Source organism: Leptonychotes weddellii, chromosome 2 (assembly GCF_054177405.1).
Source record: "Leptonychotes weddellii isolate Sample4059 chromosome 2, ASM5417740v2, whole genome shotgun sequence".
NCBI lineage: Eukaryota > Metazoa > Chordata > Mammalia > Carnivora > Phocidae > Leptonychotes > Leptonychotes weddellii.
The window spans coordinates 89,052,185-89,068,164 of NC_138370.1; the positions used below are offsets into that span (position 1 = coordinate 89,052,185).

General features: G+C 38.1%; 1 protein-coding gene and 1 long non-coding RNA gene across 3 annotated transcripts in view; one reads left to right on the forward strand and one right to left on the reverse strand.

Moving 5' to 3' along the window:
* The window catches only part of LOC115943400 (uncharacterized), a 438,133-nt gene that overhangs the window by 64,301 nt on the left and 357,852 nt on the right, over positions 1-15,980 (forward strand). The gene's annotated exons all lie outside the window — the stretch shown is intronic.
* SYNPO2 (synaptopodin 2) overlaps positions 8,295-15,980 on the reverse strand; it is a 148,932-nt gene continuing 141,246 nt past the window's right edge. Inside the window, exon 5 of one of the 2 annotated variants that reach the window (XM_081812933.1) lies at positions 8,295-11,804. In XM_081812933.1, coding sequence (XP_081669059.1) covers positions 11,262-11,804 — 543 coding nt within the window. In that variant the 3' untranslated portion in view covers positions 8,295-11,261. The remainder of the gene's footprint in view (positions 11,805-15,980) is intronic. The other variant, XM_081812934.1, reaches the window with a different exon arrangement.

The following is a 15,980-nucleotide window of genomic DNA, read 5'->3' on the forward strand; positions in this document are numbered from 1 at the left end:
ACTGTTGAATCTCAGATCTGTACCTCTGAGACAAATAATGCAAGATATGTTAAGAAAAAAAAAAAAGAAGAAGAAGAAGGTAGCGGGAGGGGAAGAATGAAGGGGGGGAAATCGGAGGGGGAGACGAACCATGAGAGACGATGGAATCTGAAAAACAAACTGAGGGTTCTAGAGGGGAGGGGGGTGGGAGGATGGGTTAGCCTGGTGGTGGGTATTGAGGAGGGCGCATTCTGCATGGAGCACTGGGTGTTGTGCACGAACAATGAATCATGGAACACTTCATCTCGAACTAATGATGTAATGTATGGGGATTAACATAAGAATAAAAAAAAAAAAAGAGTAGCTGTCACCACCATCACCACTATCACCACCTTCATCACCGTCATCACTGTTCTTACTACTAGTAGAAAGCTTACCACCTAAAAAGCTCATAATACATTCCTGATGAGTGATTGGATAAATGCAGTAAATGAGAATAACAATTCAGGTAAATTATTTCAAATAAATCTCTACTTAAGTTTTTCCTCGATTATGTAAATAAGATTTGTGATAATTCTATGAAAGTAGATCGGCAACAATTAAGTCTCCTGTGCAAATCTCCACCTTGATGGATTTAGGAAGCTTCATATAGAGAGACATATATGATGAAGTCACAGTAGGTCACAAGATTATGTGGCAGAAGGGTCTGGTTTTTTATTTTTTTGTTTTATTTTTTAGAATTGTTGGTTTTTAGGACACTAAGATTTTTTCTGTTTTTGAAAATCAACAATCATTAAATTCTTACAAATTTCTGTTTGTCATAATTTTTTCACATATCATCCTGTCAAAAGATTTTCACATCATTCTTGAGCTTGAACTATTTGTGTGGGTATAATAGCCTGGCAATTTCCAGATTACATAGCTGCTTTAGTTAGAATGAGTTACTATTGTAGTCCACTTGGCTTTTTCTGCTTTACTCTTTTAGAAGTACATATTATTATACATCTTCCATTACTATGTTCTTCTTCACTTTATGTTTCTACATTTTGGAAGGATTTCAGGACGGAGATAATGACATAGTGCCACATAAAACTATCCCATCCATTGCCAGTGACATCACCTCTGTCTGTAAGACAGGAAGGGAGGGGGGGATGTTGACATGGGTCATGTCTGGAACAACATGACATTGGCTCGGGTCTATAAAAATCAAGTGCCTTAAGAGCTTAAAATGAAATTAATAATACAACAACACTAATGTTTGAAAATGGCATTGTACCAAAGGTAGGATAATATTGTCATCTTAAATCTAGCAGATGTTGGGTTAAAAAAAGTTCTGTAGGGCGCCTGGGTGGCTCAGTTGGTTAAGCGACTGCCTTCAGCTCAGGTCATGATCCCGGAGTCCCTGGATCGAGTCCCGCATCGGGCTCCCTGCTCGGCAGGGAGTCTGCTTCTCCCTCTGGCCCTCCCCCCTCTCATGTGCTCTCTCTCATTCTCTCTCTCTCAAATAAATAAATAAAATCTTTAAAAAAAAAAAAAAGTTCTGTAAACAGTTCTTTGAAGAAAGAACACAACATTGAATGAAAAGAGAACCTGGTACTCATTCTGGCTTTTTTAAGTCCCTCTTGTATTTCATTACACAGTCACTAGGTCCCCTTCCAATTTTAATAGTCTGTGAGTGTATGAACCCGACTGATGCCATGTTGGACAAATCTGCCATGATGACTACTTGATGACCTGAAGCCTTGAGCACAGTCCTCCTCCCCCACCAACACACACATGTGCTTTTTGTTTAACCATAGCTTTAAGTACATCCTTGGGGTATAACCTGCTCAGTGTGCTTTGGAGATGTGACTATGACACACAACTCTTCTCAAACCTCTCCTCCCAGGTGGTCTACCAGCACATACTCCCCAGCCTCCAGGGCTATAAAAGTGGGTCTTATGGGAGGTGGATTTGTTGAGATCTGAGATTGTGGAGATCTACTGGTCTTGCAGCTACTGAAGACACACTTCTGTCCATAAATCGCCTTCATATACCATTTCTTGTCAAGCTGGATTTGCCAGCCTTTTTCTTCAATCCTATGGCTCTTTCGACCTTTGGAGGTTGTTTGGCATATACCCCCCTTTCACAGAACAGTGAATTTTGAAAACTTTCCTAAGATATTCCTATTTTAGTTTTTAATCTCTTGAAAATAATTTTTTGTTTCAAGGCCTTTTTGTGACATGTCTAATTTTAAATGCTTTGAAATTCAGATTATTTAGCAAAGGATAAAGTCTTCAATTATGGTACAGGAAAAGAAGCTAATCATTTCAGTTTTCTGAGATGGCATCACTTTATCTGTCAAATGCAAATTAAAAAAAAAAAAAGACTGCTATTCTTGTCAACAAGAAAATAACTTTTGCAAAGATTGTGACCACATCTGTAACACATATTGGTGGCTTGCAGGAAGGTTGGGTCATCCTAGCACTCACTCAGCCACCACTGTCTTCCCAGAAATTAGGGAAGTGAGTTGCTGGGAGTGACTTTTTCTTTTCTTTCTTTTTTTTTTTTTAGGATTTTATTTATTTATTTGACAGAAAGAGATAAAGTGAGAGAAGGAATACAAGCAGGGGGAGTGGGAGAGGGAGAAGCAGGCTTCCCGCCGAGCAGGGAGCCCGATGTGGAGCTTGATCCCAGGACCCTGGGATCATGACCTGAGCCGAAGGCAGACGCTTAATGACAGAGCCACCCAGGTGCCTCTGGGAGGGACTTTTTCAACACAATTCCCTCTTATCTGTTCTGTTGGGAGAATTTGAAGGAGGAGGCCAGCTGGCAGCCACAGTGTGTGCTTGGGATGGGGATGGGAGGAGGAGGCACAGTGACAAAGAGAGGGGCAAGTAGTAATAAGGAAGGGAAGGGACACTTTGGAGTAGTTTAAGGTTGATGATTTATTACAGAGTGTTCTAGCAGGCGAACCATGCCTGCCTTTTCACACAGGAAGATTAGACAGCTCTGTGTCCTCCCTTCCCCTTGTCCTGCCCTCTCAACTCTATCTTCCCCAGTGCTGCCAGAATAAACTTCCTACCAAGAAGGCTGGATCATGCCAATTCCTTGTTTAAAATCCTTTAATAGTGCCCCATTGTTGCCCTATGGCAGGAATCGGCAAACTACAGCCAAGGGGCTAAATTTGGCCTGACACCAATTTTTGTACAGTGAATTACAAATAATTTTTCCATTTTTAACTACTTGAAAAAAGTTTTGAAGACTGTTTCATGACTTGTGAAAATTATAGGAACGTCCAATGACAATGTCCATAAATAACGTTTTATTAAGCCACCCTCATTCATTTCATATTAGCCATGGCTGCTTTTGCAGAGTTGAGTTGAAGTCATATGGTTCTGTAAGCCCAAAGTATTTACTAAGTGGCCTTTTACCAAAAAAAAAGTTTAACCTTCCTAGTAGGATAAAACCCACTGCTTTCTGATTCTCACCTTATTATCCAGGGATAACACAGAACTGCCTGGAGTACACCCCGGTGTCTGGAATGGCCTCGCTCTTGGTTGTACTCACCTCTACCAGTTACTCCTACTCAGTCTTAAGATTCAACTCTGCCATAAATTCTTCCAGAAAGCCTTCTGTGAGGACCCTCCCATACTTAAGGTTGAATTATTTTTGCTCATCTCAAAATACTCTGTATGATCTTATCATTGTTCTTGTCCCTTATACTATTCACCCTCTTAGAACTATCAGCTCCTTGGCAACAGAGGCCACGTTTTATTCACTAATATATCCCACATCAAACATTGGGTATGGCACAGTGATAAAGGAAAAAGGATTGCTGATTGTTTGATAAATGAATGAATCCATCTCCCCTTAACAGTAGTTTCTGGAGCTGCCAATAGAAGGGCTTTATATGCCCGTCAAAAGTAATACATTCTAGAAGAATTACTAAGGGTCTACCGATTGGGACATACCAGTCTCCATTCTAGGACTTTATTCTTAAACTGCAAAGAGTCTATAGCCATAGACTGTGGTGAGCCTATTTACATTAGCTCTCCACTTGGGGAGAGGATTTGAGTTTGCTGCCACTTTAAATCCAATTCTAGATATACTCATTGTGCCAAGAAAAAAGTCCAAGGCAGCAACAGAAATGTCATTTAATGTTAATTAAACCTACTGGCTGCTCATGCTGATAAAATTTAATGTTTTCCCTTGTCAGAGAAATTAAAAATCAGAACAAGCATTACCTGCTGACTTTAATTCTTATGTCTTCATGAAAGCCCCAATGTTGTTATTGTTAACTTTAAATAATAATAACTAAGGGGAAATGGGTGATCTCCCCTAAAGGGAGATTTCTCTCTCTCTCTTTCTTTTAAGATTTTATTTATTTATTTGAGAGAGAGAGAGAGAGAGAGGGAGGGAGAGAGCATGAGCAGGGGGGAGGGGCAGAGGAAGAGGGAGAAGGACAAGCAGACTCCCCATTGAGTGGGGAGCCTGATAGTCACCAGGCTTGATCCCAGGACCCCAAGGCCATGACCTGAGCCAGAGTCAGATGATGCTTAACAGAGTGAGCCACTGAGGTGCCCCCTAAAGGGAGATTTCTTAAAATGAATGCATTGCACATGTTTAATGGAAATATCTGTGCCATAAATGTCAATGTCTTCATGGTAGTAAAGATATTTGTTTCATACTTATGGCTAAAATTCACACACATACCCCCCTTTTTTTTTGATCTTGGAATGGACCTCTTTTAATGTGCTTTGTTTTAAGAATAATTTTATAGCAGGGTAATGGTGAAATAAAAATCTGTAACAAATTCTTTTGAAAGTTCAGAATTTATTCCTACCTCTGATTTTTTTCTACATGATAGCATTTTAGACCTGGAACAGAAAAATCTTATTTCTTTCTCAATGTCTTCCCTTTTATACAAATGAGAAACCCAGATACTTTGCTTAATCAAGCGTATTGTGGAAGAACCAGTTGAGTCTCCACAAGAAATGATTTTCAGACACCGCCACTGGAGAACACTATGAGACATGAAACCTCTGCCCTCTTTTTTGGTTATTTTCTTTTTCAAATTCATGCTGGACATGGGGCTTGGCTTAGCTGAACATTGAAGTTTGGCTGTTTTATCACAAAATCAGGGTTCTTTTTCCTCTTCTCAGCCTGCTAGTAATTATCAACTTCAATAAATTATAGGCATTTTGTAATTGCTAATGATCAGAGCTGTAGTTATTGTAGATAGAAATCAGAGAGAGATCATCTGAATTCAAAGACAAAGAGACATTTAAATGGCATAAGGGCCCAAATAATACCAAGTTATGGGAAAATATGCAACCCTCTCCCCTTTATTTATTTATTTTTAAAATATTATTCTTCCCTGTCCTATGTACTAGTCTGGCAGAAAGCTGTGGTATGAATATCATGCAGATCAACAGGCAAAACAACCAAGCCAATCTCTTGAAAGAGGTTAGTCCTGATAGGTCAGGGATTAACCCCAGGAGCTGCAAAGCTTCTGCTGACTTCTGGTTTGGTTTTCTTTTTCTTTCTTTCTTTTCTTTTTTTTTTTTTTTTTTTTTTTTAGATTTTATTTATTTATTTGACAGAGAGATAGAGCCAGAGAGCACAAGTGGAAGAAATGGCAGAGGGAGAGGGAGAAGCAGGCTCTGCGCTAAGCAGGGAACCCAACGCAGGGCTCAATGTCAGGACCTTGGGATCATGACCTGAACTGAAGGCAGAAGCTTAACCATCTGAGCCACCCAGGCACCCCTGGTTTGTTTTTTGTTTTTTTTTTTTAAGATTTTATTTATTTATTCATGAGAGACAGAGCGAGAGAGGCAGAGGGAGAAGCAGGCTCCCAAGGAGCAGAGAGCCCGATGCGGGACTCGATCCCAGGACCCTGGGATCATGACCTGAGCCGAAGGCAGACGCTTAACCATCTGAGCCACCCAGGCACCCCCTGGTTTGGTTTTTTACACTGCTTTGAAAATGGTTGCTTCATAGAAGTGGGAATAGGGGCAGTGCAGTGTCCCTTCCCTAGTTTAAGGATGGCTTTTTACTTCCCAACACATGCACTATACCTTGTTGAGGAAATATCCCTGAAGAATACACCTATAGCTCAATTGTATAAATAAATAATTTTTTCTAGAAAAGGCAGTGTTGAAGAAAGGCTAAGGAGAATCCTATCTCTCCCTCTAAATGTTCATAGTGTGTAGACAGGGTTCTTCAAAGGCACTTTGAGCTTAGATAAGATTTTGCCTTTGTCTACATTGTCAGGGAGGAAGAAATTTTCTCTGCCCTTCAAAGTCCTTCTAGTTGGACTAAGAATCAAAATGACATGAGACCTATTAGCAGGAGAAAATCAAATTTAATTTCATACATGAGAGAAATTCACACAGGCATGAAATTCCAGAGACAGGTAAAATGAAGTATTTTGTCATTCTGACCTTAGGAGATGGGGGTAGGGGTTTGGGACTTCAAAAGGAAGGAATGATATTCACAGGAAGATGAAAAAGAGTAAATGTTTGGTAAATAAATGTTCACTGGGCCATACAGAAACAATGGGACATAGGAGTTTTAATAAACAGATTTTGCTAAATTCCTCCTTGTTTACCCACCCATTCATATTATAATGTAGTTAACTGTGGTGATCAATCTCTTCCTGGAGTGGGTTCTTTACCTAAATTCTTTTTGGGCAGTTGAGGAGGAGGTAAAGAGCTTTTCCTGAATCTGCTGGGTTTTGTTTGCTTTTAACTCAAAATAATCTTCATGCCAAAGTGGCTCATCATGGGGATGGCCCACCCTTGGTCCTTACAACATACTCCATTATAATTTATTTGGTAATTTAGGGCAAACCTCACACATATTCAAATCATCATGGTAAGGCAGTCATGCTTTATAAAGCTTTTTCAGACTCTCAGGTAAGAAATATAAACCGTGATGTGATGAGCACTGGATGTTATATGTAAGTGATGAATCACTAAATTCTACACATGAAAGGAATTTTACCATATATATTCACTAACTAGAATTTAAATAAAAACTTGACATAAGAAAAAGAAATATAAATCTTAAAATCTTTGAAGAGGTGAATGAAGCTTTTTCCTCTTGGGGAAGATGGGAGTAGAGAAAATTCATGACCTGGTGACAGAAAAGTCATGGAGAAAGAAGTTACAATATAGCAAATCTTCACTACAACTTTAGAGATAAAAAAATACCACAGCAAGGTTCATTGGAGGCATTTCCTCTTTAAATGCCTTTTTTATAATTACTTAATTTTTATAGAGAGATTGCCAGATCCTTCCTAGAAATATAAACTGTCACATTTTATAAGGCTATAAATAATGAAATGTCCCTTCATGGAAAATACTGTCCTATTAAATTTGAGAAGTCATAAATTGTGCTGTTTTCCAGAAGCTCTGAGGAAAAGGGAGTAGTTTGTACTAAATACTTTTGGTAGTAAGTAGACCCGGAGAAACTGGCTAGTTTTGAAGCAGCTCTGTTGTGTTCTTCCCAGTGAGGAGCCAGGGAATTGAACTCCCCTTGCCTCAGGCTGTCTGTCAGCTCCATGTGGAAATGACATTACCTACTTCTAAGTATATTTTTAAAATTTATAGTCTGCTAAGCACTAGGAATTCTTCAGAGAAAAGGGTATTCACTATGGCATTAGCATCTTAAGACAGTATAGTGTTACTACTCTTAGGTCATTTTAATCTTTAAAAGAGTCCTCATTTTTGAGGACAGGGAGCTCGCGTTCCTGCTGATAGTTTAATATCATGTAGGAAGAGCCAAAGTCATTTTGGAATGACAAACATGATAGATTCTCCCCAGCAGCTTCAGAAATACAACCAACATGTTATCAAGTCATATTACCATTGGCTATTCATATGTGTGTGTGTGTGTGTGTGTGTGTGTGTGTATATATATATATACACACATATATATATATATACATATTCTTATATATTTCTTTTCAATATACTGTGAAGGAAAGAGTTAATAAAGAATAATACTAATTTATGTTTGGACCCCAAACGACTTAACTTATATGTCAAATTGATCCTATTTTTAGTTTTTTCTAAAGTTTTTAAGTGTTACAGTTAAAATGGTGCCAATCAGCATGAAATTCTTTTGATGTTCTGGAAGCTAATAATATAGAAACTAAAATTCAAAACTATGCAGTAGATAAGATTAACAATGTAAAGTATATAATATAATTAAGAATATAATGTATATAATATATATCAACTTCTGGATTTGGAGTAAATCAAATCCCAGTTCTTTGGGGTGAAAACTAATTCAAAATAATATAAGGAAAAATGAAAACACTCTTTAAGTTGATTTTCAAGTTACTTTTTATTACTAATACAGTTTTGATTTTCAGTATGCATCTTTCAAATACAGTCTTTTGGGATAAACAGTCAGAAATGTCAGTCTAACTAGCAGGAGAACATAGTCATTTTTAATAGAAAATTGTGGACAATGTAGACACTTCTACTTTGAACAGAAATCAAATGTGAAAATCTACTTTCTCTTTAAACATTTCTACAATTCCTCTCTAAATATAATAATTGAGCCTATCTGATACAATCATTTATCCAAAGTTTCAATTCATTAATACATATATATGCTTGAGCCCTAATAGGGTGGCCCTTTTCAGTGTGAGTGATGGTGCCAAAACATAAAAGAAACATATTCAGAAATAAATGGACTAGAACCCATGCATTTATAAAACTCAAAATATTAGACAAAATCTAAGTCATTTTAATAGCGGACACTTCACACACATGCAATGATGTGATATTTAAACTCAATTTGGCAGAAAGGTGACAAATTAGTGTCCCTATGACTGGCATACTGTAACATTTTAGGGCATGCTTTTTAATCCATGGTAAAATAGGAACTCTGTCTACCTATGTGATTACTACTACTAGAAAAATATCTTCACAAATGTGGCTCTTCTAAAAATGCTGTTTTGATCTTACAGATATAAGGTATTCTTACCCATAAGAATCCGATCTCAGTGTGGCAGGTCTCCTGTCACAAACATTAGCTTGAATATAAGCAATCTAACTTTACTCATTTTTAAATAAACTGGAGATTCAATATCTACAATATGTTTTGTAATGATTTGACATTGGCACTTCTGCTTTTCAGAATTATATCTACAAATGACTTCTTGAAACATCAATTTCTAATAAAACTATGAGATGTTCATTTCTTTGCGAGTGAAAACTGTACAACTTTCCTGCCATGTATCATCTTTCTCTTGATGTCTAGAATAAATTCAGATAATGTCACACAAATGATAATTTTGATCTAGTACATTCAAAGAGGGAGATGGCTATTTTATTATAATAATATTTAAGTTTACAATGTCTGCTTTTCTTATTTTGAGTCCAGTGAAAGTTTTAGATATACCAAATATACCAATTTCTGGAGTTGGAGTATATTAAATCCTAGGAATAATGGAAAACACTTCTAGCATTTATAAAAAAAAGCAATCAAATAGGATCTGATCTTGCCAGGCAGTCTTTTCTGCTAAGTGACCCTTATCTTAAGACACTGACATCTAGAGTGATTCAGCCAATATAATAAAATTTGAAGCAAATAAGACTTTTTGTAGGGGATTCCTAAGAATTTGCTGACATACTGATCAATATACCAGGCATTATATTTTAAGATTCCATAGAAAGTCTTTGGAGTCAATAATTATATTTTATAATTTGAGAGAATTAACAATACATAAATTTAAGGGAATTTAACAATATAACTTTAGAAGTATTAATCTTTTCTTTATAACTAAACAAATTAGTATCTGGTTGGGTCCATCAATAAAAGAACATATAATTTCTTCAGATTTTTAATCTTCTACTTCCAAGATAAGGGATCACTTAGACCCTGGAGTTTCTTTTTTTCTTTTTTAAGTTTTATTCTGTGAAAGACACGATTATAATGATAAATTCAAGACTTAAAGAGTAAAACAAAGCCAAATAATCACATTAAAAAATCTAAGAAAAATTTTAATACTCAGAATATTTTTTTATTTTAAAATGCTCTCAATTCTTGTTTATGATGTTAAATACTTTGACTTTCCTTGTACTGAATACTTCGTGGGTATGGCAGTAAAAAGCAGGTGTCTGATTGTCTCATGGTCGTGCTAACAAGGCATGGGTCATGAAATTGACCAAGCAGCTGTTCAGCTTCCTTTGAACATCCTAATGACGGCTTTGTTTTCTGTAACTAAATAAATGGTCATGACCTACAATTGCATAATAACAGACACATCCATCTACCACTTCCTTAAATCCATTAACAATTTTATTTTTCTTCACATCAACCCTCCCTTCACATAACACATAGCACAAAACCTGTCTCCCAACAATTCCTTTTGGACATTTAATTATACTGATGACCTAACCCCCTCCTAAATTAATCCTGCATTTATATGATGAGCAACAAAAATGAATAATGCACCAAAGGCCATTCTACCAATGAGAGAATCTCAGAATATCAGAGCTGTTAAGGATATAAGAGATTAAATAATCTGATCTTCTCATTTGACAAATGAGGATACCTGAGCCCAGAATCTATTCCTGTCTCAGGCTGCTGGCTTTAAATAGATTAAAAATAAATTCTATACCTAAATCTTTCTATTACCCATACATTACACAATTTGCCTCAAAAGTCCTTCTGAATTGTATAATTATCTTTCTGTCAAATATTTCTTTCTTTCTGAGAACACTTATATTTCAATTCTAAAAAACTGAATTTCACTGGACTTTTGATAGTGTTTCAGAGAAATGTTTAAAACAACATCAAGGAAATCTTTTTTTATATAATTATCATTCAATGGCATGCTCTCATTGAAAATTTCTCCCACGTTATGTTCCTTGCTGTTACTGCTAATGACAATTAGTGCATCATATTTCGTTAATTCCTTCCTAGACTAAGACACTTAGAAGAAAATACTTAATTTCACTTTAAATGAGCAGCGTTTAGTTGCCTAGACTACCTCATATTAATGGAATAAATTGAATTAAGATTATGAATTAGATATAAGTGTCAGCACATCAATGCAGAAAGTGAATTTTTTCCTCAAAGAAATTCTCTATCATGAGCAGACAAGGAAGAGATCACTCACGTGTGCATATGTATACACACACACAAACTCAAATAAATGACTTCTGAGAACAAGCCAAGACCAAAAGTGAATCAAAATCTACCGGAAAAGTGAAACACCCTACAAAGGAATATTTTAAAAATTACTATTGTAGATGGCACAAGATCAGTTTTTCTAACATTCATGTTTGGCGCCTCCATCCCCTTGGGTGTGGGTTGTAGTTGCAATCAGCTATTGAAAGACAGTAATCAGACCTAGTTTCCATGGACATTATTTCAGAATCATTTCTGGAAGGCTGCCTATAATATGCATATGGCAACTGTGAACCATATTGGGAGTTGGTGGACATATTATTATTAGGTAAAGATGCAACATTATACTCTTGCCTTGCAAATGCGCTCACATTCACCTTCTGGGCTTGAGGAACATAGGACAGTCCCTCGTTCCAATCCTCTGAGTGCCCTGGAAGCACCTTCCTCCTAGCTGCTGAGACCACATTTGCCACAACGGATTCCTGGATGTTTCTGGGTTTAAAGGCATCATCCACTAGACCAAGAGGAGACTTCGCTGCTGCTTCCCAAGGAGTTAGTCTCTTGTTTGCCTTCTCTAGCTCATCAGTTGGTTTGCTAGAGTAGTTATAAGCAGGCTGGAATACCCAAGGAGATGTTGTGGAGATGGTGGGTGGGACTGGTCTTCCAGGAAGAGAAAGGGAGTGTCCAATCTGCTAGAAACAATGAAAATGTTAGTATATCTCATTCATTTTGGTTTGTGCTGATTGACTGTTATTCCAGAGTAATCTTGGCAACATTACTGAGCACTGTGAAAATCAAACCCCCAAAATACTTAGTCCTAAAGCCAAGACAGGCTGCGTCTGCCTGGTGTATTATTAGCTCTGGCCTGGGACTTGGTCCTCATTTAGGACTTTCTTATTGCTCTCCATCTCTGAACCTATAGCCCCAATCACTACCATCTCTCTTGGGCACAACCACCACCGCTGTGACTCTTATCACTGGGAGCTGCCCTTACTTATCTGCCCTCCACATATTCATATCTATATACACAGCCCACGCTCATTCAGGTCCTGTTTTCCCGGTACAAAATAAACAAAACATATTGACTATCCCAGAAACAGACCATGAGCTACTGGGCTTTTTACTTTTCCCAAGTGACTTCCAATCTGTTATCTTATTTTGGGCCACTGAATATAGCAAAAAATAAATAAATAAATAAATAATTTAAAAAAATAAAAAAATCCAAGAGCTACTTAGATGTATTTAATGTTGCTGATCTGAAGGAGTGGATGGACTTATTCTTCTCAATTTTACATCGCTGAAGACCGTGTGGATCTTCATTTCCTAAGCATGGGATATTACCCATGTCTCAGACAAACACTCCTGCCCCTTGTTTCATCTGAGATTTGCTTTTTTTTTAGTGTGTATTACATTCCTTACTTTTTTGAGATTTTGTGTCCCTGCAACATTCCCCTGTGTATGTGAAATGTTTGGTTTGTCAGTATGCAGAAATATAATTTACTGAAAGCTCTTGTATTCTCTCTCCTCTTGCCCCTTCTCTATTTCCAGGAACCCTGAAGACTAGTTATCTACATTACGTCTTCACACGTTCCTGTCTGCATGAACCTCTCTTAGACAAACTTCTGGCAAAAAGTAGCAAATTTACACCTAGGGGAAATGAGTCAACTTTGAAAGTATTATAACATTGTGTGTTTCTGGAACAAAAAGCATGGCCATGCTTAAAAATGCATCCAAATTTCATAAACGGTTCCAACAGCTTTTCTTTCTTAACCAAGGCCTTAAATTTAAAGTGAATACCAACACCTGGATTTGACAGACTATCTTAGATTCAAATGGTTTGTTTTTGGTTTTCCGTTAGACACAAAAAGAAGGTAGGTGGTCCATTCTTGGCTTGCATATCAAGAATTAGGGGGTCAATATACTGAATCTTGCCTATCTCTTTTTTTTTATCATTAAAATTTCAGTAATAATGGTTGAGTCCTAACAAATGTTGTTTTCATCAATCTCTTCATCCTAATCTAGACCTAATAATAAGTTCTCTGGACTATATAATCAGGGAGGGGAGAAAAGCCTAATTTTAGTTACCATTTTGGACTTGATTTCCATTTCACATTATTTATGCATTGGTTTCACTCATTTAACAAAAATTTTATTGAACACCTAATACTTCCCAGGCACACTCATCGGAGTCTGGAAATACAAAGATGATTTAAATGAAGTCCTTGCCCTAAAGAAACATGTAACACAGTACTGTTGTTAGCTTTGCAGGGGCAGGTTAGTCAATCATGGAAGGTCACTTTAGAGACTCTTTACCTATCTTGACAGGATCAATAGGGAATTTTCTAAACTGTGAGAAATATTAACATTCAATATGATAAAGTCTTTCAACTAGATAGACTAGCTAGACTAGCTAAGGCATAAATGTTAATCAGTTGAATATGTGAGTAAAAAGTAGAATTATGAAGTATGATATTGAAAGAGTAAGGCTCTCTGAGGAAAAAAATTTTTTTGAGGAAAAATTTTAAATAGCATCAAAGTTAAAAAAAATCTCCTGTAGAATAACAAATAGGCCAAATATAGTAGCAGTACTGGCTGTGAAGGAAGAGAGAGCAATTACCTCAATGAACAAAATGACTACTGCTCTCCTACGGATTCCTCAGACTGCCAAACGTGCCCTCATATTCCTTTAAGTGCTAACAATAGTACATAAACTTACAAACTGTCAGAGATGAGAGATGCAAATGTGATATAAATAAATAGTTCTTTAGGTACGTTGTTTCTGTTTGTGCCCAAAATATTACAGGCTTCTGGTCCCTGCCTGCACCCAAACCCCTAATTTAAACGTATTTCCCCAAAGCAATTTTCACATCTTGTTCTTCGGTGCTATTTCCTTCTGTCAGTCTCCGTCCCAAGGCTCAGGCTGTTCTCTGCTTGGCCGGCTAAAGGAAGCCACATGATATACCCTGAGCCAGAAATGACCAAAGGGATCTGAAAATAACAGAGGTGCTTCCTCTATTTTGGAGTTTGAATGTCTGATGGTAGAATCCTAGCATATTATGGGTTAGATCCTTGGTTCTTGTTTCCACCATGGGTTGTATTAGTATCTAAAGAATTTAAATTTTTGATTTGTGAGCACTTAACTAACCAGTATGTTAAATTAGCGTTACGTATGATGTGTCATCAGATTGCTTTTTTCTTTTTGTCTCCTGCCACCCTTTCATTTTTTTAATGAAAGAAGTTTTTCCACTGTCACTAGATGAAAACTTAGTAGGTCCTGTGGCACTCTGCTTTCTTTTAGGAATAGTCCTGTGGTCACTTTAAGTTACCCAAACTAGTTTATTTCAAAATAGAATATTCCATCCCTTGCAGTAACAAACTCCAGTCTCAAGAGTTAAGTCTCTTCTCCCTGGGTCCTGTTTCAGGAAGATCCACTTCCTTCAGGGAAGGCACTGTGGTTGGCTTCTTTATACTTTCTTTCCTCTCTTCCCTCAGCTTGCTAACTGGGACTTCGGGCTTCCTGGGCTTAAAGGACAAGGATGGGGGGCGCCTGGGTGGCTCAGTTGGTTAAGCGACTGCCTTCGGCTCAGGTCATGGTCCTGGAGTCCCAGGATGGAGTCCCGCATCGGGCTCCCTGCTCGGCAGGGAGTCTGCTTCTCCCTCTGGCCCTCCCCCCTCTCATGTGCTCTCTCTCATTCTCTCTCTCTCAAATAAATAAATAAAATCTTTAAAAAAAAAAAAAAAGGACAAGGATGGGGAAGAGACAAAGAGCAGCGGGGAATTTTTACTTGATTTGGTAACATCATATTCTGGCTTTTCACTCTCAGAGCCAGGTAGGCCCAGACAAGGAAACTTTCACGGGATCTTTGAAGATTCCTATCACTGGTGACATTTTTCTTGTAGTCCTCAATTCATGCCAAGTCATCCCTATTCTCACGGGTAACTTGTGACTCATTCTGCACCCCCAAGGAAGCTGAAGCTATGAGACGGTCTATTTGAAGAGGCCTCAAGACAACCCCATCCAGCTCTCCTTTTCTCCTGGCCTGCTGTGGTCCATGGGGAACACACATCATTTGCCTTTGGGATGACAGCAGCAGATTTCCTGGTTCTTTGCCAAAACAATTTGTCAGCCCATGTCTCACCGTCCAGATTTTTTGGGAGAGTGTCAGACCCCAATCCACTCTGCCTTCCTGTCCTTCCTCATGCAGACATCTCATATCAAGCTCTCTAAGAAGCTATTTAAAAAAAAAATTTTTTTTTTTTGAGACACAGAGAGAGTGCAAGCAGGGGGAGGGGCAGAAGGAGAGAGAGAATCTCAAGCAGACTCCATGCCTAGGACACAGCCCGACACGGGGCTCGATCTCACGACTCTGAGATCATGACCTGAGCCAATATCGAGAGTTGGACTCTGAACCAACTGAGCCACCCAGGTGCCCCTCTAAGAAGCTACTTTGAAACTCTTCTCTCACAGGGGTGGAGGTGAGGGGGTAGGACCCTACTCCAAACCCAAACCCCATGATCTATGGCACTCAGAATTCTTCCTCAAGAAATCCTCTCTCCTTGCCGTCCTCTGATAACCTTTTAACAACCTAGACCTGACTGGGGGGTTCCAGCGGGAGTGGCTCCCTGCTGTGTTCTTTTTTTTTTTTTATTCTTATGTTAATCCCCATATATTACATCATTAGTTTTAGATGAAGTGTTCCATGATTCATTGTTTGTGCATAACACCCAGTGCTCCATGCAGAATGTGCCCTCCTCAATACCCACCACCAGGCTAACCCATCCTCCCACCCCCCTCCCATCTAGAACCCTCAGTTTGTTTTTCAGAGTCCATCGTCTCTCATGGTTCGTCTACCCCTCCGATTTCCCCC